General features: G+C 44.7%; 1 protein-coding gene across 1 annotated transcript; it reads left to right on the forward strand.

The window, feature by feature from the left end:
* Nucleotides 1-6940: 6940 nt before the first annotated feature.
* LOC149435111 (uncharacterized) lies at nt 6941-19653 on the forward strand. Its single transcript, XM_089663001.1, has 5 exons — nt 6941-7035; nt 11660-11713; nt 14029-14091; nt 16311-16440; nt 19030-19653. The coding sequence occupies exons 1-5, from the start codon at nt 7014-7016 to the stop codon at nt 19292-19294; spliced, it is 534 nt and encodes a 177-aa protein (XP_089519127.1). The 5' UTR covers nt 6941-7013; the 3' UTR covers nt 19295-19653.
* The last annotated feature ends 3211 nt before the right edge of the window (nt 19654-22864 follow it).

A 22864-nucleotide genomic window follows, 5' to 3' on the forward strand; every position in this document is an offset into this window, starting at 1 on the left:
GACATTTGGTGTTGTACAAGTGTTACTTTGTATCTGTGTTGGGAAGGTCGTTGGGTGATCCTCGTTGAAGACATTTGGCGTTGTACAAGTGTTACTTTGTATCTGTATTGGGAAGGTCGTTGGGTGATCCTCGTTGAAGACATTTGGCGTTGTATAAGTGATACTTTGTATCTGTGTTGGGAAATTCGTTGGGTGATCCTCCTTGAAGACATTTGGCGTTGTATAAATGTTACTTTGTATCTGTATTGAGAAGTTCGTTGGGTGATCCTCGTTGAAGACATTTGGCATTGTATAAGTGTTACTTTGTATCTGTGTTGGGAAATTCGTTGGGTGATCCTCCTTGAAGACATTTGGCGTTGTATAAATGTTACTTTGTATCTGTATTGGGAAGGTCGTTGGGTGATCCTCCTTGAAGACATTTGGCGTTGTATAAATGTTACTTTGTATCTGTATTGGGAAGGTCGTTGGGTGATCCTCATTGAAGACATTTGGCGTTGTATAAGTGTTACTTTGTATCTGTATTGGGAAGGTCGTTGGGTGATCCTCCTTGAAGACATTTGGCGTTGTATAAATGTTACTTTGTATCTGTATTGGGAAGGTCGTTGGGTGATCCTCCTTGAAGACATTTGGCATTGTATAAATGTTACTTTGTATCTGTATTGGGAAGGTCGTTGGGTGATCCTCATTGAAGACATTTGGCGTTGTATAAATGTTACTTTGTATCTGTATTGGGAAGGTCGTTGGGTGATCCTCCTTGAAGACATTTGGCGTTGTATAAGTGTTACTTTGTATCTGTATTGGGAAGGTCGTTGGGTGATCCTCCTTGAAGACATTTGGCATTGTATAAATGTTACTTTGTATCTGTGTTTGGGAAGTTCATTGGGTGATCCTCATTGAAGACATTTGGCGTTGTATAAGTGTTACTTTGTATCTTTGTTGGGAAGTTCGTTGGGTGTTCCTCCTTGAAGACATTTGGCGTTGTATAAGTGTTACTTTGTATCTGTATTGGGAAGGTCGTTGGGTGATCCTCCTTGAAGACATTTGGCGTTGTATGAGTGTTACTTTGTATGTTTATTGGGAAATTCGTTGGGTGATTCTCATTGAAGACATTTGACATTGTATAAATGTTACTTTGTATCTGTATTGGGAAGCGTGGGCGAGGACACAAGGGCCCCATGATCCCCTATTGCCAGGGGCCCCATGAGTTGTTAGTCCGCCCCTGGGTATATCCCTTTGGTCTGATTTGGAATGTAATCTATTGTTTTTCATACCATATTTAGTCCCATTGGGGGGGGGATGTTCTGGTGCCCCTCTGTCAGTCCTTGTTGTCTGGTGACTTACATCTGACCACTCTTGGATGATGCACCCCACCGGGGCATGGTGTCCAGCCTCCCATCCTCTAATGCAGACCATAGACGGTACGTTTATCGGCCGAATTTTCATCCGAAAGAATAATCGGCTGATATTCGCACCGTTAATGGGGCAATGTCATCGGCCGATTTTCCGGTTCCTCCTCATTTCTTTTATCAGTCATGCTGGAAAATTTACGAAAAACGGACGATTTTCATAAGCATTGGTGGCAACAGAACGACCGATTTTTTTTTTTCGTTATTCAGCCGAAAATTCGGCCGATAAACGAACCGTCTACGGCCTGCATAAGTCATCCTTTTCTTTCGCTCTGACATATGCTTTTGTAACTAAAAAAATTATCTGGTTATGTGAAAACATTTTTTCTGTTTTATTTATTTTTGGTATATTTATTTACGATTGCTTATATATTTGCTAGAAAGTCCTTTGTCTTTCATGTCCCCCGAGGAAGATCTAGAATGTGGAATGATCGAAACGCGTCGGGGCTTTTTTTTCCGTGTGGTTTCATATTTTTGTATTCGTGTGGTTTCATATTTTTGTATTCGTTATTTATTTCAGGTTCTTATATAATGCCGTCACTTTACACAGCACTTTACACATTTATTGTACATTCACATCAGTGCCTGCCCCCTACTGGGCAGGAAGGGGTTAACATCTGGGGCAATCAAAGGGGTAACTGTGTGCGTTTTACTATTTATTTATTAAAGGTACTTATATAGTGCTGTCAATTTATGCAGCGTTTTATATATATATATATATATATTACATTCACATCAGTCCCCGCCCCCAAGGAGCGTACAATCTAAGGTCCCTAACTTACATCCATACACATACTAGGGCCAATTTAGACAGGAGCCAATGAACCTACCAGCATGTCTTTGGAGTGTGGGAGGAAACCCACACAGGCACAGGGAGAACATGCAAACTCCAGGCAGGTGGTTCCATGGTTGGGATTCGAACCAACGACCAGAGTACTGTCAGGCGGAAGTGCTAACCATTTAGCCACTATTTTTCTTGTAAGAATGCAGTCCGAGAAATATTCTTTTTAGAAATCATGTATTTAACATTTACAATGGAAATGTTTATGTAATAAAGTTGTTAAAAATCTTTTTTAACCGAATGTCTCTCAATAAATGTATGATCCTATTGCTGCAATGAAGTCCCACTGGGGGGTCCTTCGGGTACATGCATTCATATAGGGATGAGCAGCCAGATAGTCGACCCTTTTGGTCAGGGACAGGGGAGGAGTGACAACTCATGGGGCCCCCGGGCAATAGGGGATCATGGGGCCCCTGTGTCCTTGCCCAAACTCAAAAAAGCCTATGAAAAAGGTACCGGGGCATCTCATGGGCCCCCTACTGACCCCGGGCCCTCGAGCAGTGCCCAAGTTTCCAAATGGTCAGTCCGCCCCTGGTCAGGGAATATCCGATTGCCTCTCGGGGGATCAGGAAGGAATTTTTCCCCAGCAGGAGCAAATCAGATCGTGCTTTGCTGGTTTTTTTTTTTGCCTTCCTCTGGATCAACTGTGGGTGTAGGATTATAACTTTTTTTTTTCTATGGTTGAACTGGATGGACTTTTGTCTTTTTCTTCAGCCAGACTAACTATGTAACTTTATATACAGGAAAACAGATTAAAATAGGGACAGTAACACAGGCACAGGGGCGGACTGACCATTTGGAGGGCCCGGGGTCAGTAGGGGGCCCCATGAGATGCCCTGGTAGCTTTTTCATAGGCTTTTTTGAGTTTGGGCAAGGACACAGGGTCCCCATGATCCCCTATTGCCCGGGGGCCCCATGAGTTGTCAGTCCGCTCCTGCACATTGTTCTTTTAGTAAAATGATTTATGTATTTGATTATCTAGTTACAGCTTTTAGGGCCCATTTATACATGTAGCCCTAGTCGCCCTTCTGAAAAGCGATCTGCGGGTTGGGAGTTGACAGGCAGTTGGAAGGCAATGTGGCGACATATCGCTTCCTCACCATCTGTGTTAACACTGAAAAGCCTGCACAACCACCGAGAGAGGGGTGAAAACGGGAATGGGGGGGGGGGGTGATGAGAGGGACGTGAAGGGGGAGAGGAGAGTGAAGAAGAGATGAAGTGGGGGGCAGGGGGTAAAGAGGGGGAGAGGAGAAGGATAGATGAAGAGGGGGGGGCAGGGGGTGAAGAGGTGAGGTAGGAGGGTGAAGAGGGGGAAGGAGGGTGAAGAGGGGGAAGGAGAGGTAAAGAGGGGGGGGGACTGGAGGGTGGAGAGGGGGAAGGAGAGGGGGAACAGGAGGATGAAGAGGGAGGGAAACAGGAGGATGAAGAGAGGGACTGTGTGTGTGTGTGTGTGTGTGAGAATTTATGCTTTAATCTGACACTGACAGGCATATGACAACAGTGCAGCTAACGAGAGCATGGTAAATGTGCAAAAAGAAACTTTGTGGCTGTAAATACAAATGAACAGGGGTTGGATGGTTAACACTTCCGCCTGGCAGTACTTGGGTCGTCAGTTTGAATCCCAACTACAGCACCACCTGCCTGGAGTTTGCATGTTCTCCCTGTGCCCCTTGAGGGTTAGGGACTGATGTGAATGTACTATATGTATGTAAAGTGCTGCGTAAATTGATGGCTCTATATAAGTACCTGAAATAAAAAATGTGATGCCGTGTATACTGTATATTTTATTTGTCTAGCTAAAGAAAAGTACATTTTATTATCTAAATTGGCCCTAGTATGTGTATGTATTGGGTTTATCATTAGGATTAGTGTTAGGGTTGGCATTAGGATTAGTGTTAGGATTAGGAATAGTGTTGGATTAGTGTTAGGGTTAGGACTATTGTTGGGTTTATCGTTAGGATTAGTGTTAGGGTTAGGAGTAGTGTTGGGTTTATCGTTAGGATTAGTGTTAGGGTTAGGACTATTGTTGGGTTTATCGTTAGGATTAGTGTTAGGGTTAGGAGTAGTGTTGGGTTTATCGTTAGGATTAGTGTTAGGGTTAGGACTATTGTTGGGTTTATCGTTAGGATTAGTGTTAGGATTAGGAGTAGTGTTGGGTTTATCGTTAGGATTAGTGTTAGGGTTAGGAGTAGTGTTGGGTTTAACATTAGGATGTGTGTTCAGGTTCGCATTTCAGTGAATGTTAGTTAGTTTGGTTAGGGTTAAGACTAGTGTTAGTGTTAGGGTTAGTATAAGGGTTGATGTTATGGTTAGTGTAAGGATTAAGCCCCCTCTGGTCCTCTATATCTAACACCACACTTCCAGCCAAGGAGGACTCATTTTTAATACAAGATTAGATCCGGGATGGTTTAAATAAACTTCTGTAACCCACTACAGCCATTTACAGCCAATTTCACCCTTAAAGTGTCCCTGAACCCCCAACAGTACAATCAGTCTGTAGATGCAGCAAAGCGTGCTTGTTATACTCCTTCTGGAACCTAAGGGGTTAATCCTCTGTATTGTGTAGAAAGGCTGTTGGATCCTGTCTTCTCTGCCCCTCCTCTTGTTGAAATGACCACCTGATACAGACTGAATGCGGGGTTCGGGGAGAGCGGATATAGTGAATTCCAGGATCCGGGGAGAGCGGATGTAGTGAATGCGGGGTCCGGGGAGAGCGGATATAGTGAATGCGGGGTCCGGGGAGAGCGGATATAGTGAATGCGGGGTCCGGGGATAGCGGATATAGTGAATGCGGGGTCCAGGGAGAGCGGATATAGTGAATGCGGGGTCCGGGGAGAGCGGATATAGTGAATGCGGGGTCTGGGGAGAGCGGATATAGTGAATGTGGGGTCCGGGGAGAGCGGATATAGTGAATGCGGGGTCCGAGGAGAGCAGATATAGTGAATGCGAGGTCCGGGGAGAGCAGATATAGTGAATGCGGGGTCCGGGGAGAGCGGATATAGTGAATGCGGGGTCCGAGGAGAGCGGATATAGTGAATGCGGGGTCCGAGGAGAGCGGATATAGTGAATGCGGGGTCCGAGGAGAGCGGATATAGTGAATGCGAGGTCCAGGGAGAGCGGATATAGTGAATGCAGGGTCCGAGGAGAGCGATATAGTGAATGCGAGGTCCAGGGAGAGCAGATATAGTGAGTGCGGGGTCCGGGGAGAGCGGATATAGTGAATGCGGGGTCCGGGGAGAGCAGATATAGTGAATGCGGGGTCCGGGGAGAGCGGATATAGTGAATGCGGGGTCTGGGGAGAGCAGATATAGTGAATGCAGGGTCCGGGGAGAGCGGATATAGTGAATGCGGGGTCCGGGGAGAGCGGATATAGTGAATGCGGGGTCCGGGGAGAGTGGATATAGTGAATGCAGGGTCCGGGGAGACCGGACATAGTGAATGCGGGGTCCGGGGAGAGCGGATATAGTGAATGCGGGGTCCGGGGAGAGCAGATATAGTGAATGCGGGGTCCGGGGAGAGCGGATATAGTGAATGCGGGGTCCGAGGAGAGCGATATAGTGAATGCAGGGTCCGGGGAGAGCGGATATAGTGAATACGGGGTCCGGGGAGAGCGGATATAGTGAGTGCAGGGTCCGGGGAGAGCGGATATAGTGAATACGGGGTCCGGGGAGAGCGGATATAGTGAATGTGGGGTCCGGGGAGAGTGGATATAGTGAATGCGGGGTCCGGGCATAGCGGATATAGTGAATGCGGGGTCCGGGGAGAGCGGATATAGTGAATGCGGGGTCCGGGGAGAGCGGATATAGTGAATGCGGGGTCCGGGGAGAGCGGATATAGTGAATGCGGGGTCCGGGGAGAGCGGATATAGTGAATGCGGGATCCGGGGAGAGCGGATATAGTGAATGCAGGGTCCGGGGAGAGCGGATATAGTGAATGCAGGGTCCGGGGAGAGCGGATATAGTGAATGCAGGGTCCGGGGAGAGCGGATATAGTGAATGCGGGGTCCGGGGAGAGCGGATATAGTGAATACGGGGTCCGGGGGTTAGTATCACTTTAAGTTGGCCGTACAGGGCTCAGTTCATTTCCCCATCCACACATTCAAGCTCTATGAGGAAATCCTCCCTGCTGGGTCAATTGTATTCTGCCAGCGGGACTCCCTTGCCTTCAGAATACACCGACCCACTCTGCAGTCCGTTGGCTGAATGCAATGATCAAGTGGAAATATTCCATCAAGCTAGTTCATGAAAAATCGATCGATAGATGAACAAGAACAGTCATAGATAGATCAAAATTTGTTGACCCATGTATGGCCAGCTTTATAAATCCCCTTAATTCCGCTTCCCCCGCTGACTCCGATGCATTTCATCAAAACGTTCCAATTTTTTAACACATTTTGGTGAAGCCGAACTTACAATTCCGTCATCCCTGATTCTACTCTATACAAAAAGAAGAAATCTTTGGAAACATCGACACACGTGTAGAATCGCCGACGCTGAAATAACGACAGTCACTCGAATTTTAGGGATAAAAGGTGACTGTCTGACTCATTGTAAAAAAATTGTCTCACGTGAGAGCGAACAAGGGCTGAATACACAATTGTCAGATTCCTGAGTCACCGAAACCCAACGAATGGCTTTGTCACTGTGAGGGCAGATAATCGTTTTCCTAGAAAAAATGTTCAGCTCTAGAAATGACTCAACACAAGAGAACAAAGTGAAAGTACAGGGAGGTATATCACCCGAGAGATCAGACATCGCAGGGACACAATGACACGCAGCACTGACAGAGGTAAGACGTGTATGGAGAGCTGTCCGTTCATAGAGAATCCCAGATCATATCATGGGGAGAAGAAGCCTAAGAATGAAGCATGGGGATGAGCATGACTAGCTGTTCTTGTCTGGGGGGGATAGCTGAGGTTGCAGAGTGACCCTTACTCAGGGGCAGACTGACCATTTAGAAACTTGGGCACTGCCCGGGGTCAGTAGGGGGCCCTATGAAATGCCCCTAGGCTTTTCTGAGTTTGGGCAAGGATAATCCTTGAAGACCTTTGGCGTTGTATAAATGTTACTTTGTATCTGTGTTGGGAAATTCGTTGGGTGATCCTTGTTGAAGACATTTGGCGTTGTATAAGTGTTACTTTGTATCTGTATTGGGAAGGTCGTTGGGTGATCCTCGTTGAAGACATTTGGCGTTGTATAAGTGTTACTTTGTATCTGTATTGGGAAGGTCGTTGGGTGTTCCTCATTGAAGACATTTGGCGTTGTATAAGTGTTACTTTGTATCTGTATTGGGAAATTTGTTGGGTGATCCTCGTTGAAGACATTTGGCATTGTATAAATGTTACTTTGTATCTGTATTGGGAAGTTCGTTGGGTGATCCTCATTGAAGACATTTGGCATTGTATAAGTGTTACTTTGTATCTGTATTGGGAATGTCGTTGGGTGATCCTCGTTGAAGACATTTGGCGTTGTATAAGTTTTACTTTGTATCTGTATTGGGAAATTCGTTGGGTGATTCTCATTGAAGACATTTGACATTGTATAAATGTTACTTTGTATCTGTATTGGGAAATTTGTTGGGTGATCCTCGTTGAAGACATTTGATGTATACATGTTACTTTGTATCTGTGTTGGGAAGTTCATTGGGTGATCCTATTTAAAGGCATTCCATGTTGTATAAGCGTTACTTTGTATCTGTGTTGGGAAGTTCGTTGGGTGATTCTCACTGAAGACATTCATTGCTGTATAAGTGTTACGTTGTATCTATGTTGGGAGGTTCGTTGGGTGATCCTCGTTAAAGGCATTCCATGTTGCATAAGCGTTCCTTTGTATCTGTGTTGGTTGGATGACCCTTGTTGGAGGTATTCCATGTTGTATAAATGTTACTTTGTATCTGTGTTGGGAACAAGGGCGAACTGACTATTCGAGCACTCAGGCACTGCCCGAGGGCCCGGGGTCAGTAGGGGGCCCCATGAAATGCCCATGGTACCTTTTCTAGGCTTCTTTTGGGTGTGCTTTGAGTGTGGGCAAGGACACAGGGGCCCTATGATCCTCTATTGCCCGGGGGCCCCATGAGTTGTCAGTCCGCCCCGGTTAGGAAGTTACATAAAGACAGTTCAACATGTGTCTATTTATGTCTCTACCACTTTCTATATCTCTGTATATTAAGGGTTGCCGTCCATGATTTTAATAGCCTCTGTCTTCCTACCTGTAAATAGAAATGTAGAGGAGAAGATAAATAGTTAGTAGATTTTGATTCATTTTATGACTTCTAATGTGAAAGGTCTAAATTCTCTGACTAAAAGACGTAAGATACTGAGGGAAGTGCACCAACATTCTATAGATGTGGTATTTTTACAAGAGACACACCTATCTTATGATACCAATCTCAAGCTATATTCGAGGTACTATCCAACCTCACCAATCAAGAGGGCTAAAGGAGTTGCATCTGGATTCTCAAAAAAAATATAGGTTTTGAGGTTCAGGAGAAACTGGTGGACCCAGAAGGTCGGTATCTAGGCTTAAGAGGGAAAATGCAGGGACAAAAACTTACATTGGTTAACATTTATTGCCCAAACAAAAATCCAGAAGTATTTCTTCAAGATGTGCTTGGGAAAATGATGAATTGTAAGAGGGGTAGTCTGATTGTGGCAGGAGATTTTAATTTTTGTTTGGATCCATGGATGGATGCGTCTTCGAGTGCGCAGAGAGAGGGAGGTAAAAAATTAAGAATGTTGTAAAGGAGGTTACATCAAAATCAACTAATGGATACATGGAGAGTGAAACATCCTAGAGAAAGAGAGATTATACCTTCTTCTCTTCTGTGCACAGACCGTATTCACGATTGGACTATCTATTAATAAAGCACAGACAATCGGAATCTCTGGTTAAATCTGACATAGAGGTCTGTCTCAGATCATGCTCCTGTCACAGCGGGACTATGGTTGGGAGGTGAGTGGAATAAGAGAGCTATGTGGAGATTAAACGAGAGACTTATACAAGATCCCGAAATAGAGAAAAGGTTAAGAGAGAGTCATTTTTCGCTCTGAATGAAACAGAGGAAGAATTTCTGGCTACTATATTTGGGGCACATAAAGCCTATATGTGGGGAATCTTGATAGCTGTAGGGACAAAAAAAAAGAGAGAACGAGAGAGGAAAATAAAGGGGGTAACGGAAGAGTTATATAAATTAGAACAGGTACATAGAAAAGAACCAGGAGATAGACTTACATCAGAAGGTTACCCTTAAAAGAAAATAACTGAAAGATCTATTGGAACAGGAAACAAGGAAAGTCTTTAATAGTTTCAAAGGAAAAATACCAATGGGGGAATAGACCAGGAAAATATCTGATCTCCTCTTTCTATCAGGACCTTTCCAGATCATGTGACCGCCGTGACATGACCCTAAACCCCGCCCCGCCTCCCAGCTTCTGAAACCCTTAAAGGGCTGGGAGGCGCCGGCGTGAAGGGGTTAAGATGTGACATGTTTACTGTCTTTCTACCATTGTGTGCCTCCTAGGTGTGCATTCCCATTGTTAAGTGAGTTACCTATCATTTCTGTCTGTCTGCTAGTCCCCCTGGAGATGTGATTAGTATTAGGTCCACTTTACCTTCTTACTGAACCATAGTGGGGTGTTTATCCTAATGTTTAATCAGTATTTCTGTTCAATAAAGTAGGTCCAGTTTCATCTGAGCTAGTGTCGTCTAGTTCTTGGGTGCAGATTCCCAGCTATAATACCTTGGTCTTAGGTCTCAGTGGTGAGGAGGCAGTTCTCTGACGGAATCACCCAATTGGGGTGACAGGTGTTCCTTCTCTCTTCTCATTGGCTCACTGCCTGTGATTGACAGCAGTGGGAGCCAATGGCTCCAGCTTTTGTCTCAGCAAATGAGAAGAAGGAGTCCCGGGATAGCCGAGACTCCAGTGCACACCACTAGATCCAGAGGGGGCTTAGGTGAGTAATAGGGGGGGGCTGAGTGGGATGCTGCGCAGAGGTTTTTTTATCTTCATGCATAGAATGAAGATAAATGCCTCAGTCTGTCAGCTTTAAAAAAAAGGGGTCATTTGGGGGGTATTTGTCCTGTCCTGACATTTGGGGGATTTCTACCGTCCTGACATTTGGGGGGACTTGTGCACGCCTGACATTTGTGGGGAATATGTACAATCGACATTTGGGGGGAATATGTACACTTCACATTTTGGGGGATTTGTACACTCCTGACATTTGGGGGGATTTGTACACTCTTGACATTTGGGGGGATTTGTATCATCCTGACATTTGGGGGGGATTTGTACTTTCCCGGCATTTAGGGGGATTTGTACCGTCCTGACATTTAGGGGGATTTGTACTGCCCTGGCATATGGGGGGATTTGTTCTGCCCTGACATTTGGGGGGTTTGTACTGTCCTGGCATTTGGGGGGATTTGTACTGCCCTGACATTTGGGGGGATTTGTATCATCCTGACATTTGGGGGGGTTTGTACTGTCCTGGCATTTAGGGGGATTTGTACTGCCCTGACATTTGGGGGGGGGGGTTTGTACTGTCATGACATTTAGGGGGATTTGTATCGTCCTGACATTTAGGGGGATTTGTATCGTCCTGACATTTAGGGGGATTTGTACCGTCCTGACATTTGGGGGGGTTTGTACTGTCATGACATTTAGGGGGATTTGTACCGTCCTGACATTTAGGGGGATTTGTACTGTCCTGGCATTTGGGGGGATTTGTACTGCCCTGACATTTGGGGGGATTTGTATCATCCTGACATTTGGGGGGATTTGTATCATCCTGGCATTTGGGAGGGTTTTGTACCGTCCTGACATTTTATTTTTTCAGATGTGTACAGGGAGGGTGATCGGCATAGTGGGTGGGGGCAATTACTGGAACCGATCCCCTGTATGGCTCTCTCTGCAGCAGCTGAAATACAGCGGGAGGGAGAGGAGAAGAATCCAGCTTTCAGATGTGTACAGGGAGGGTGATCGGCATAGTAAGTGGGGGGGGGCAATTACTGGAACCAATCCCTTGTATGGCTCTCTCTGCAGCAGCTGAAAAACAGCGGGAGGGAGAGGAGAAGAATCCAGCTTTCAGATATGTGCAGGGAGGGTGATCGGCATAGGGGGTGGGGGGCAATTACTGGAACCGATCCCCTGTATGGCTCTCTCTGCAGCAGCTAAAATACAGTGGGAGGGTGAGGAGAAGAATCCAGCTTTCAGATGCTACAGAGAGAGCCATACGGTGAATCGGTTCCATTAATTGCCCCCCCCGCCATGCCGATCACCCTCTCTGCCCACATCCAATTCACCCAGCTGCCTGGGCCCTCCTGCTGGCCTGGGCCCCGTACAGGAAGACTTGTGGTCTTCCACATCCACAGTTATCCAGGGTTGTCCACAGCCCTAACCGCTCTCTCTTTTTCAGGTCCGAGGAGACTCTTCACGGTTCTCATCAGTGGTCTCTTCATCACCATGACTGGTAAGGAGACCTACGGGTCTATATCCATAGCAAACCTCAATCCTTGGATATCTATTGTCCACAATTTATAGATTTTTATAGGGTAATCTTTTATTTGTGAAGTTGAATGATCCATGGGGGGGTCATTTACTAAAACTTGAGAGTGAAAAATCTGGTGCTCTGCATAGAAGCCAGTCAGCTTCCAGCTTTTATTGCCAAAGCTTAACTGAACAAGCTGAAGTCAGAAACTGATTGGCTACCAGCGGGGCTTTATTTTTCAGCAGTTCAGGTACTTCCAGCACTGAATGTATGTAATGGCGAAGGGTGCCGGGGTGTGCTGGAGGGTCTATTGATGCTGGCTGCTGGGGGATCTATTGTCACTGAAGGGAATCTATTTTGGCATGGTGGTCTATTGCTTCTGGGGGGGCAGCTGATCTTGCTAGGGGGTCAGTTGTTGCTGGGAGGGATCTCCCATTGAGGGAGGAGTATGTATGTTGAAATGCATTTTTATTACAAAATATATGAAAAATATTTTAATAAAAATACCTTCAATCTACATTTTTGGAATGCATTTACAAATATATGTAAAAATATATGTTAAAATTACTTTTTTATATGTTAAAAAAAATCTGAAGAATATATTTTAAAAAAATCATATATTTTTAAAAATATTTTTCATATATTTTGTAATATATAAAAAACACATTTCAACATGCAGTGTGTGTGTATGTATGTATGTGTATATATATATATATATATATATATATGCATATATACACTCACACATATACATATATACACACACACACATATATTTCTCATATATATATATATATGTATATATATATATATATATATATATATATATAGATATATATATATAAATATATATATATATACATAGATAGATAGATAGATAATAGATAGATAGATAGATAGATAGATAGATAGATAGATAGATAGATAGATAGATAGATAATAGATAGATAGATAGATAGATAGATAGATAGATAGATAGATAGATAGATAGATAGATAGATATAGATAGATAGATAGATAGATAGATAGATAGATAGATAGATAGATATAGATAGGTAGATAGATAATAGATAGATAGATAGATAGATAGATAGATAGATAGATAGATAGATAGATAGATAGATAATAGATAGATAGATGGATAGATAGATAGATAGATAGATAGATAGATAGATAGATAGATAGATAGATAGATAAATAGATAGATAGATAGATAGATAGATAGATAGATAGATAGATAATAGATAGATAGATAGATAGATAGATAGATAGATAGATAGATAGATAGATAGATAGATAGATAGATATAGATAGGTAGATAGATAGATAGATATAGATAGATATATATATAGATATATATACAGCCATCAATTTACGCAGCGCTTTACATATATATGGCACATTCACATCAGTCCCTGACCCTCAAGGGGCATGTGACAGGGCGTACAATCATGTGTATGTATTGATCTATATTTTGAAATATATTGAATACGGCCAAAATTGTAGCATTTCAACTATGTCAATATATTTGGGAAGAATATTTTTAAAATATATTTCAAATATATTTTTCATCCATGTGGGATATATTGGAATTTACGCAGCTTTTACTTTCTGGTTGCCTATCGCATTTCTTGAGGTGCTAAAATGCCAGGGGAGTACAACCCCCCCCCCCCCCCCCAATGACCCCTTTTTGGAAAGTAGACACCCCAAGGAATTTGCTGAGAGGCATGTTGAGTCCATGGAACATTTTACACAAATTTCTGAAAAATTACAAAAAAAGTTTTGCCGTTGTATGCCAGGATAGTACAACCCCCCCCCCCCCCCTCCAAATGATACCTTTTTGGAATGCATTTACAAATATATGTTAAAATTACTTTTTTATATGTTAAAAAAATCTGAAGAATATATTTAAAAAATATATATTTTTCAGATATTTTGTAATATATAAAAAACACATTTCAACATGCAGTGTGTGTGTATGTGTTATATGTATTTGTATATATATATATCTGTGTGTGTGTGTATATCTATATATATAGATATATATATATATATATATATATATATAATATATTGCATGTTGAAATGTGTTTTTATATATTACAAAATAAATGAAAAATATTTTAAATATTATAAATATTTTTAAATATTTTCTTCAGATTATCTAAATATATTTTGAAATATATTGAATACAGCCAAAATTGTAGCATTTCAAATATATGTCATCATATTTGGGAAGAATATATTTAAAATATATTTTTCTTCCATGTGGGTGATCTCTCTCTGGATTTTTCTAGTTGCAGTCATAGTTCCTCCGAAGATCGGCCACCCCACAAATGAGACGATCGGCACAGTAGAAGGTAATTCCTTTATTTCTAACCTGCTTATATTCGACCCTTTCTGGTTCCTCTCCCCCACCCCCCTCTCTCATCAACAAGCTACTGACATTTTTTTTTTATTTCCGTTTTCATTAGATACCTTTATTATAGACCTGGTGACGTCACCACTGGGTCTGGTTACTTCTCTATGTAAGGCAGGCAGATCATGGCTGGTGGGAGGAGCCGGTGGGGTGCCTCAATACTCCCCTCAAGAGTCCTCAGTCTGGAGGCAAGCAGTGGGCAGGCTCTTGGGAGGAGTTATGCAAATATTACAATTTTTGGGGGGTGGGTGGGTCTCAGTATGGAGAAGGCCGGCCTAGAATGCCTGAGCTTTCATGTTTGAAAGAAGTGAAATCCAATTAAATGGGCCAAGGACTGTCATGTTGGGGAGGAATTGGGGTCTAGCTGGGGCAGGTTCAAGAAGGTTTACGTGGTAGTAAAGGATCTTCAGGAATTAGGGATAGAGATGGCAGAGGAGGAAAAAAGATTGATCCAGGTACTCCATATTGCCACGAAGGTGAATATCAGTGGTAGAGATGAGCTCCTATTTCTACCATTTTCATGATCATCAGGGGTGGGCAGGAGGGGCAGCTGCCCTGGGCACAGAGGGGCAAGAGGACAGAGAATGGACGCAGGGCAGTAAACCCATACATTACCAGTGGGGGAGGTGGCTGAGTTCCACATCCTTGCCCTGGACATGGACAACCTATCCCAGGACTGATGACCATTTCAGGTTCTTTAGCCCCTTCCCTATCATGGTTATTCACTTGCAAAACATTAGACAACTCAAAGAAGAAGCAGTTCCTTAACACAACTCCTCCCTCCTTCCATGGCATAGCCCTCTCCTCTTTTGGGAGTGTCTAGCTCCTCTCTGTGCTGGCCCAGCTCCTCCACCCCTCCTTTCACCTCCCTACATGACCTTTTATGTAGTCGCTGGGGGAGGAGTGAAGGGGAACACCATAGAGAGTCACTTGAGTGACTAACCCCACTGTTAACTCTAACTCAGGGGTATCGAACGCAATTTAATCAGCATTATGGTTGCCCTCAAATGGCTGGTTGGATCTGTAAGACTAGATGTCCAGTGCACCCCAGCCCCCCTTACATCAGATGTCTAGGGTCCCCCCACAATCAGAAGTCAAGAGTTCCCCCACCCCCCTCCCCTTTACCATATGCTGCTGCCGAGAAGAAGCTGAGGGCAGAGCTTAGAAGCAGAAAGTGCAGGGTCTGGAGGAGGACCGGAGGAGGGCTGGAGTCAGCTGCTGAATACTGAGAGCAGGGGAAGTGGAGATGAGGGGGGGGGGTGCCGCGGCTGCACAGAGCGACACAGGATCTGGCGGAGAAGTTCTGTCCCCCTCTCTGCTGCCGACTGTTGAGACAAGGTGGGGACGTAGAGAAAGGGGGTGCCGTACCTGCAGGAGAGGTGTGAGGGTCTGGTGGGGCGGATTCGGCCAGCGAGCCTTGTGTTTGACACGTGCTTTACCTGTATGGTAAAATGAGAGTCAAGTTTGGTGCCCCTCCCTAGTCTATGCCTTGGCCCAGTATAGGAGAAGACCATGGCGGATATAAAATTGAAGCAGCGGTCTGTATGATCTGTACTGCTGACTGGCTCCTGGTTCTGAGTATCGACCAATCACAGTGTTTACATCACTCTAATATGATACAGGATGAAAGTGATCGTTTGATGGTGGGCAACCCAATGGTGGGTAACCCAATGGTGGGCACGGGGATGCTCTCTATACATCTAATACCAATCCGCCCCGGGGAATCACTGACGTCACAAATATTTATGTTCTGGTTCTGAGTATCAGCCAATCACAGTGTTTACATCACTCTAATATGATACAGGATGAAAGTGATCGTTTGATGGTGGGCAACCCAATGGTGGGTAACCCAATGGTGGGCACGGGGATGCTCTCTATACATCTAATACCAATCCGCCCCGGGAAATCACTGACGTCACAAATATTTATGTTCTGGTTCTGAGTATCAGCCAATCACAGTGTTTACATCACTCTAATATGATACAGGATGAAAGTGATCGTTTGATGGTGGGTAACCCAAGGGTGGGCACGGGGACACTCGCTATACATCTAATACCAATCTGCCTCGGGGAACCACCGACGTCACAAATATTTATGTGTTGAAGGAAAGATTATCCGTTCGAGTTCTGATTGGTTGCCATCTTTTCCAACCCTGACCAGGTGACAGCTGTAGAATAAATTGTATCGCGCGCACAATGTTTCCGAAATTCTACATGGTCTACTGGTTGGTCAACAACACCTTCATTGAAGACACGTACCCAGACGGACGGGTGAAGGAGGAGGAGGATAGGTGAGGACCTGTTTGTTCCAATGTTTTGTAGTCCCTTTGTATCACTTCACCAGTCTGCTGCATGGACGGGACCCAACACCCAGCATGGTCTCCAAAGGTAATATGGAGGCTTCCATTGCTGGTCTCCTTGTGGTAATGCTAGTTTCTTGGCTGTCTCCAGTACTTCCAGTTAGAGATGAGCGAATTATTCAAAAATTCGATTCGGCTGATTCGCCGAATTTGAGGAAGAAATTCGATTCGATGCGAATTAATTCGCTACGAATTTAACTTATTAAAGGGTTTCTAGGCTTCAGAGAGCCTTTAAATTAGTGCAGAACACTGTACCTTTAATTTAAATGCCCTTGGAGATGAGGAAGGAGAAGGAGAAGGATGAGAAGAAGGAGAAGGAGAAGGATGAGAAGAAGGAGAAGGAGAAGGATGAGAAGAAGGAGAAGGAGAAGGATGAGAAGAAGGAGAAGGATGAGAAGAAGGATGAGAAGAAGGAGAAGGAGAAGGAGAAGGAGAAGGATGAGAAGAAGGAGAAGGAGAAGGATGAGAAGAAGGAGAAGGAGAAGGATGAGAAGAAGGAGAAGGAGAAGGATGAGAAGAAGGAGAAGGATGAGAAGAAGGAGAAGGAGAAGGATGAGAAGAAGGAGAAGGAGAAGGATGAGAAGAAGGAGAAGGATGAGAAGAAGGAGAAGGATGAGAAGAAGGAGAAGGATGAGAAGAAGGATGAGAAGAAGGATGAGAAGAAGGAGAAGGATGAGAAGAAGGATGAGAAGAAGGAGAAGGATGAGAAGAAGAAGGATGAGAAGAAGAAGAAGGATGAGAAGAAGGAGAAGGATGAGAAGAAGGAGAAGGATGAGAAGAAGGATGAGAAGAAGGAGAAGGATGAGAAGAAGGATGAGAAGAAGGAGAAGGATGAGAAGAAGGAGAAGGAGAAGGATGAGAAGAAGGAGAAGGAGAAGGATGAGAAGATGGAGAAGGATGAGAAGAATGAGAAGGAGAAGGATGAGAAGAAGGAGAAGGAGAAGGATGAGAAGAAGGAGAAGGAGAAGGATGAGAAGAAGGAGAAGGAGAAGGATGAGAAGAAGGAGAAGGATGAGAAGAAGGAGAAGGATGAGAAGAAGGAGAAGGAGAAGGATGAGAAGAAGGAGAAGGATGAGAAGAAGGAAAAGGATGAGAAGAAGGAGAAGGATGAGAAGAAGGAGAAGGAAACAAATAGATACAATGTTTCAACCGCTGTATGGTGGGAATGTCACAGAACTGTCAGAAATAGCGGAGCTCTGCAGATACACTTAGCGGAGCTCTGCAGATACACTTTTTGCCGGCTTGGAATTCTTCTTATTTTCATCCTACTTCTTCTTCTTCTTCATCCTCATCCTCTTCTTCTTCTTCTGAGGATGAGGATGAAGAAGAAGAAGAAGAAGGAGGATGAAAATAAGAAGAATTCCAAGCCAGCAAAAAGTGTATCTGCAGAGCTCCTCTAAGTGTATCTGCAGAATAGAGGAGCTCTGCAGATACACTTTTTGCCGGCTTGGAATTCTTCTTATTTTCATCCTACTTCTTCTTCTTCATCCTCATCCTCAGAAGAAGAAGAAGAGGATGAGGATGAGGATGAAGAGGAAGAAGAAGAAGAAGTAGGATGAAAATAAGAATAATTCCAAACCGGCAAAAAGTGTATCTGCAGAGTTCCTCTATTTCTGACAGTTCTCTGACTTTCACATTTACAGCGGTTGAAACATTGTATCTGTTTCCGAATAAAAACATCTGTATCCTAAATGGAAACAAATAGATACAATGTTTCAACCGCTGTACATGTGAAGGAACTGTCAGAGAACTGTCAGAAATAGCGGAGCTCTCTGCAGGGACACTTTTGCCGGCTGATCGGAAAAATCCGATTCGCGCACCCGAAGTAGGCTAATATTCGGATTCGACGCGAATCGAATTTTTCCTGAAATTCGAATCGAATTCCACTTCGCCTGGTTCGATTCGCTCATCTCTACTTCCAGTGTCACTGATCCTGGACAGGCATGCAGCCAGCAAAGTCAGAATTCAGCGTACTTGCTCCAGGTCTATGACTCCCATTTGGATCAGGAGACTTGGGTTCCTCCTTGGTAATGCTGCATGGTGAATGGACTCTGATGTTTCTCCCCCTCAGTGGCCCCCTACCTGGCTGCTTAGACTGCCTGAAAAGTAGCCGTTCCTCTGAATTTACTGCAGCTGTTGACTTTGAGAGTATGGGGGAGGGGCAGCAGGGCTAACAGGGCCTTTCTGATGTTAGGAGATTAGGCTGTAGAGGAGTTGGGTGGACTCCCCTGGAGAAGATGTGACTCTAGTTTCCCTCTAGTGCTGCTCACACATCAGGGAATTTGGTCATCTGCTGAATGAACAAAGATCACCTGACCAGAACTGGGAGGAGCATAGGCAGCATTTTCTCCAGGTATGGTAAGAATTTGTTATCGGACTTAGATGGAGTGCTAAGCATTTGAAGCCCTTCTCATACTCTGTTAATCCACTTCAGCTAGACTGTTGGAATTTGACTATGGATAAATACAGGGGGGGAGGGGGGTCTAAAGACATTATCTGATTGGCTCCATTTTCTTGCAGCATCATTAATAACGGCAAGTTCTATGACGTGACCAAGACTCTTGTGTTCACATCCACTCAACTCGATGACTTCACACGGACTTTCACCTGCATCGTCCAGGACCCGGCCGGGAGGGACACCAGAAACATCACACTCACACCAAAAGCCAAAGTGACGGCCATTCAAAAGCTGAAAGACCATAAAAAACATATTAAAAATAAGAGTTCCAATAAAAGAAAACATAGAAGAAAACATAAAGGTAACTGTCGACGGCAGGAAAATTAATGTGCTTTGATTTCCAATCGCGAAAAAGCATACGACCCAATGGCCACCAAAAACACCGGTGAGGAACTGGCACTCTGCACCGCGAGATTTGGAATTTGGTTCTCCGTTGGAGTACAGATGAGAGTTCTCTGAGGGCTTTATGGTTCTGAGAAGTCGGTGGTAGTTCAGAAATTGGACTGTAACACGGACACAAGCGATAAAACATTGCAAGTCTTCAGTCGTTCTGAAGGAACATCTATGGAGTTTCGGACTATCAATCACCGCATGGAACCAACAATGTAAAAGTGTACTTAGCAGCCCGTACTATACGGGAGAAATATTGTACTGTATAAGGAATAAAACTTTACTCCTGGACTACATTTCATACTTTTTAATCAACATAAAGTGACGGAAAAATCATTGGTGTTGTCCATCTTCTAATAATGGGAAAAAGCTTCCTCCATATTACTCTTTGACCATCTTTTGTAGATTGCCCATAGTCTCTGACCTTCTCCTGTATTATATCTGCAGTCTCTGACCATCTCCTGTACCATACCCATAGGCCCTGATCATCTCCAGAAGCATGTTTCTAAGCCTATGAAGACCGCCAGCATGCTAATAGTCTATGACCTTCTCCTGTAGTATGTCTGCACTCTTTGATCATCTCCTATACCATACCCATAGGCCTTGACCATCTGTAGAAGTCTGTTTTTAAGTCTACGGTGACCTCTAGCATGCCAGTAGTCACCAACCATCTACTGTAGTATGTCTGCAGTCTCTGACTATCTCCTGTATTATATGTGCAGTCTCTGACCATCTCCTGTACCATACCCATAGGCCCTGATCATCTCCAGAAGCATGTTTCTAAGCCTATGAAGACCGCCAGCATGCTAATAGTCTATGACCATCTCCTGTAGTATGGCTGCACTCTCTGACCATCTCCTGTACCATACCCATAGGCCCTGATCATCTCCAGAAGCATGTTTCTAAGCCTATGAAGACCGCCAGCATGCTAATAGTCTAAGACCATCTCCTGTAGTATGTCTGCGCTCTCTGACCATCTCCTGTACCATACCCATAGGCCCTGGCCATCTCCAGAAGCATGTTTCTAAGCCTATGAAGACCGCCAGCATGATAATAGTCTATGACCTTCTCCTGTAGTATGTCTGCACTCTTTGATCATCTCCTATACCATACCCATAGGCCTTGACCATCTGTAGAAGTCTGTTTTTAAGTCTACGGTGACCTCTAGCATGCCAGTAGTCACTAACCATCTCCTGTAGTATGTCTGCAGTCTCTGACTATCTCCTGTATTATATGTGCAGTCTCTGACCATCTCCTGTACCATACCCATAGGCCCTGATCATCTCCAGAAGCATGTTTCTAAGCCTATGAAGACCACCAGCATGCTAATGGTCTAAGACCATCTCCTGTAGTATGTCTGCGCTCTCTGACCATCTCCTGTACAATACCCATAGGCCCTGGCCATCTCCAGAAGCATGTTTCTAAGCCTATGAAGACCGCCAGCATGCTAATAGTCTAAGACCATCTCCTGTAGTATGTCTGCACTCTTTGACCATCTCTTATATCATACCCATAGGCCTTGATCATCTGTAGAAGTCTGTTTTTAAGTCTATGGTGACCTCTAGCATGCCAGTAGTCACTAACCATCTCCTGTAGTATGTCTGCAGTCTCTGACTATCTCCTGTAGTATGTCTGCACTCTCTGACCATCTCCTGTACCATACCCATAGGCCCTGGCCATCTCCAGAAGCATGTTTCTAAGCCTATGATGACCTCCAGCATGCCAATAGTCTATGACCTTCTCCTGCAGTATGTCTGCACTCTTTGACCATCTCCTATACCAGGGGTGTCCAAACTATGGCCCTCCAGGTGTTGAGGAACTGCAACTCCCATGAGGTCTTGCAAGACTCTGACACCCACAGGCAAGACACCCGGATGCAGAGGCATGATGGGACTTGTAGTACTTCAACAGCTGGAGGGCCATATTTTGGACACCCCTGTCCTATACCATACCCATAGGCCTTGACCATCTGTAAATGTCTGTTTTTAAGCCTATGGTGACCTCAAGCATGCCAGTAGTCACTAACCATCTCCTGTAGTATGTCTGCAGTCTCTGACCATCTCCTATACCCAGGGGTGTATTTACCACAAGGCAAACAAGGCAGTTGCCTAGGACGGCATTTTTCAGGGGGGCAGCAGCATTTTTCAGGGGGGCAGTGCCGTCCCTTGAAAGAAGGGATGGAAGAAGGGACACACGCAACACGGGGACCAGGTGAGATCTGAGAGAGGCTGCAGGCTGCTTAATGGTGTATGTAGAGCCTGACTCTTGTTCCTGGGGAGCTGTGAAGGTGGGTGTCTTATCTCTTGCCAGGGCGGGGGGGCGGAGGGGGTTGGAAGGCTCTCTCAGGTGGGAGTGGGCGGTGGACTGGGGTGTTGTTGGTCAATGTCAGGCTCTGTTCATGAGAAAGGGGGGTGTTGGCTGGTGTCAGGGTCTCTCCATGGGGGGGAGCCAATTTTTGTGTTGCCTAGGGCAGCATGAAACCTAAATACACCACTGCCTATACCATACCCATAGGACTTGACCATCTCAAGAAGTCTGTTTTTAAGCCTATGGTGACCTCTAGCATGCCAGTAGTCACTACAGGAGATGGTCAGAGACTGCGGACATAGTACAGGAGATGGTCAGAGACTGCAGACATAGTACAGGAGATGGTCAGAGACTGCGGACATAGTACAGGAGATGGTCAGAGACTGCAGACATAGTACAGGAGATGGTCAGAGACTGCGGACATAGTACAGGAGATGGTCAGAGACTGCAGACATAGTACAGGAGATGACCAGAGACTGCAGACATAGTACAGGAGATGGTCAGAGACTGCGGACATGGTACAGGAGATGGTCAGAGACTGCAGACATGGTACAGGAGATGGTCAGAGACTGCAGACATGGTACAGGAGATGGTCAGAGACTGCAGACATGGTACAGGAGATGGTCAGAGACTGCAGACATAGTACAGGAGATGACCAGAGACTGCAGACATACTACAGGAGATGGTCAGAGACTGCAGACATACTGCAGGAGATGGTCAGAGACTGCAGACACAGTACAGGAGATGACCAGAGACTGCAGACATACTGCAGGAGATGGTCAGAGACTGCAGACATATAACAGGAGATGGTCAGAGACTGCAGACATACTACAGGAGATGGTCAGAGACTGCGGACATAGTACAGGAGATGGTTAGTGACTACTGGCATGCCAGAGGTCACAATAGGCGTAAAAAACAGACTTCTTGAGATGGTCAAGGCCTGTGGGTATGGTATAGGAGATGGTGAGAGAGTGCAGACATACTACAGGAGATGGTCAGAGACTGCAGACATACTACAGGAGATGGTTAGTATGTCTGCACTCTCTCTGACAATCTCCTGTATCATACCCATAGAACTTGACCATCTCTAGAAGTATGTTTTTAAGCCTATGGTGACCTCTGGCATGCCAGTAGTCACTAACCATCTCCTGTAGTATGTCCGCAGTCTCTGACCATTTCCTGTACCATGCCTGCAGTCTC

This window comes from Staurois parvus, unplaced genomic scaffold (genome assembly GCF_062004578.1).
Source record: "Staurois parvus isolate SC_StPar_1 unplaced genomic scaffold, SC_StPar_1.0 ptg001609l, whole genome shotgun sequence".
Taxonomy (NCBI): domain Eukaryota; kingdom Metazoa; phylum Chordata; class Amphibia; order Anura; family Ranidae; genus Staurois; species Staurois parvus.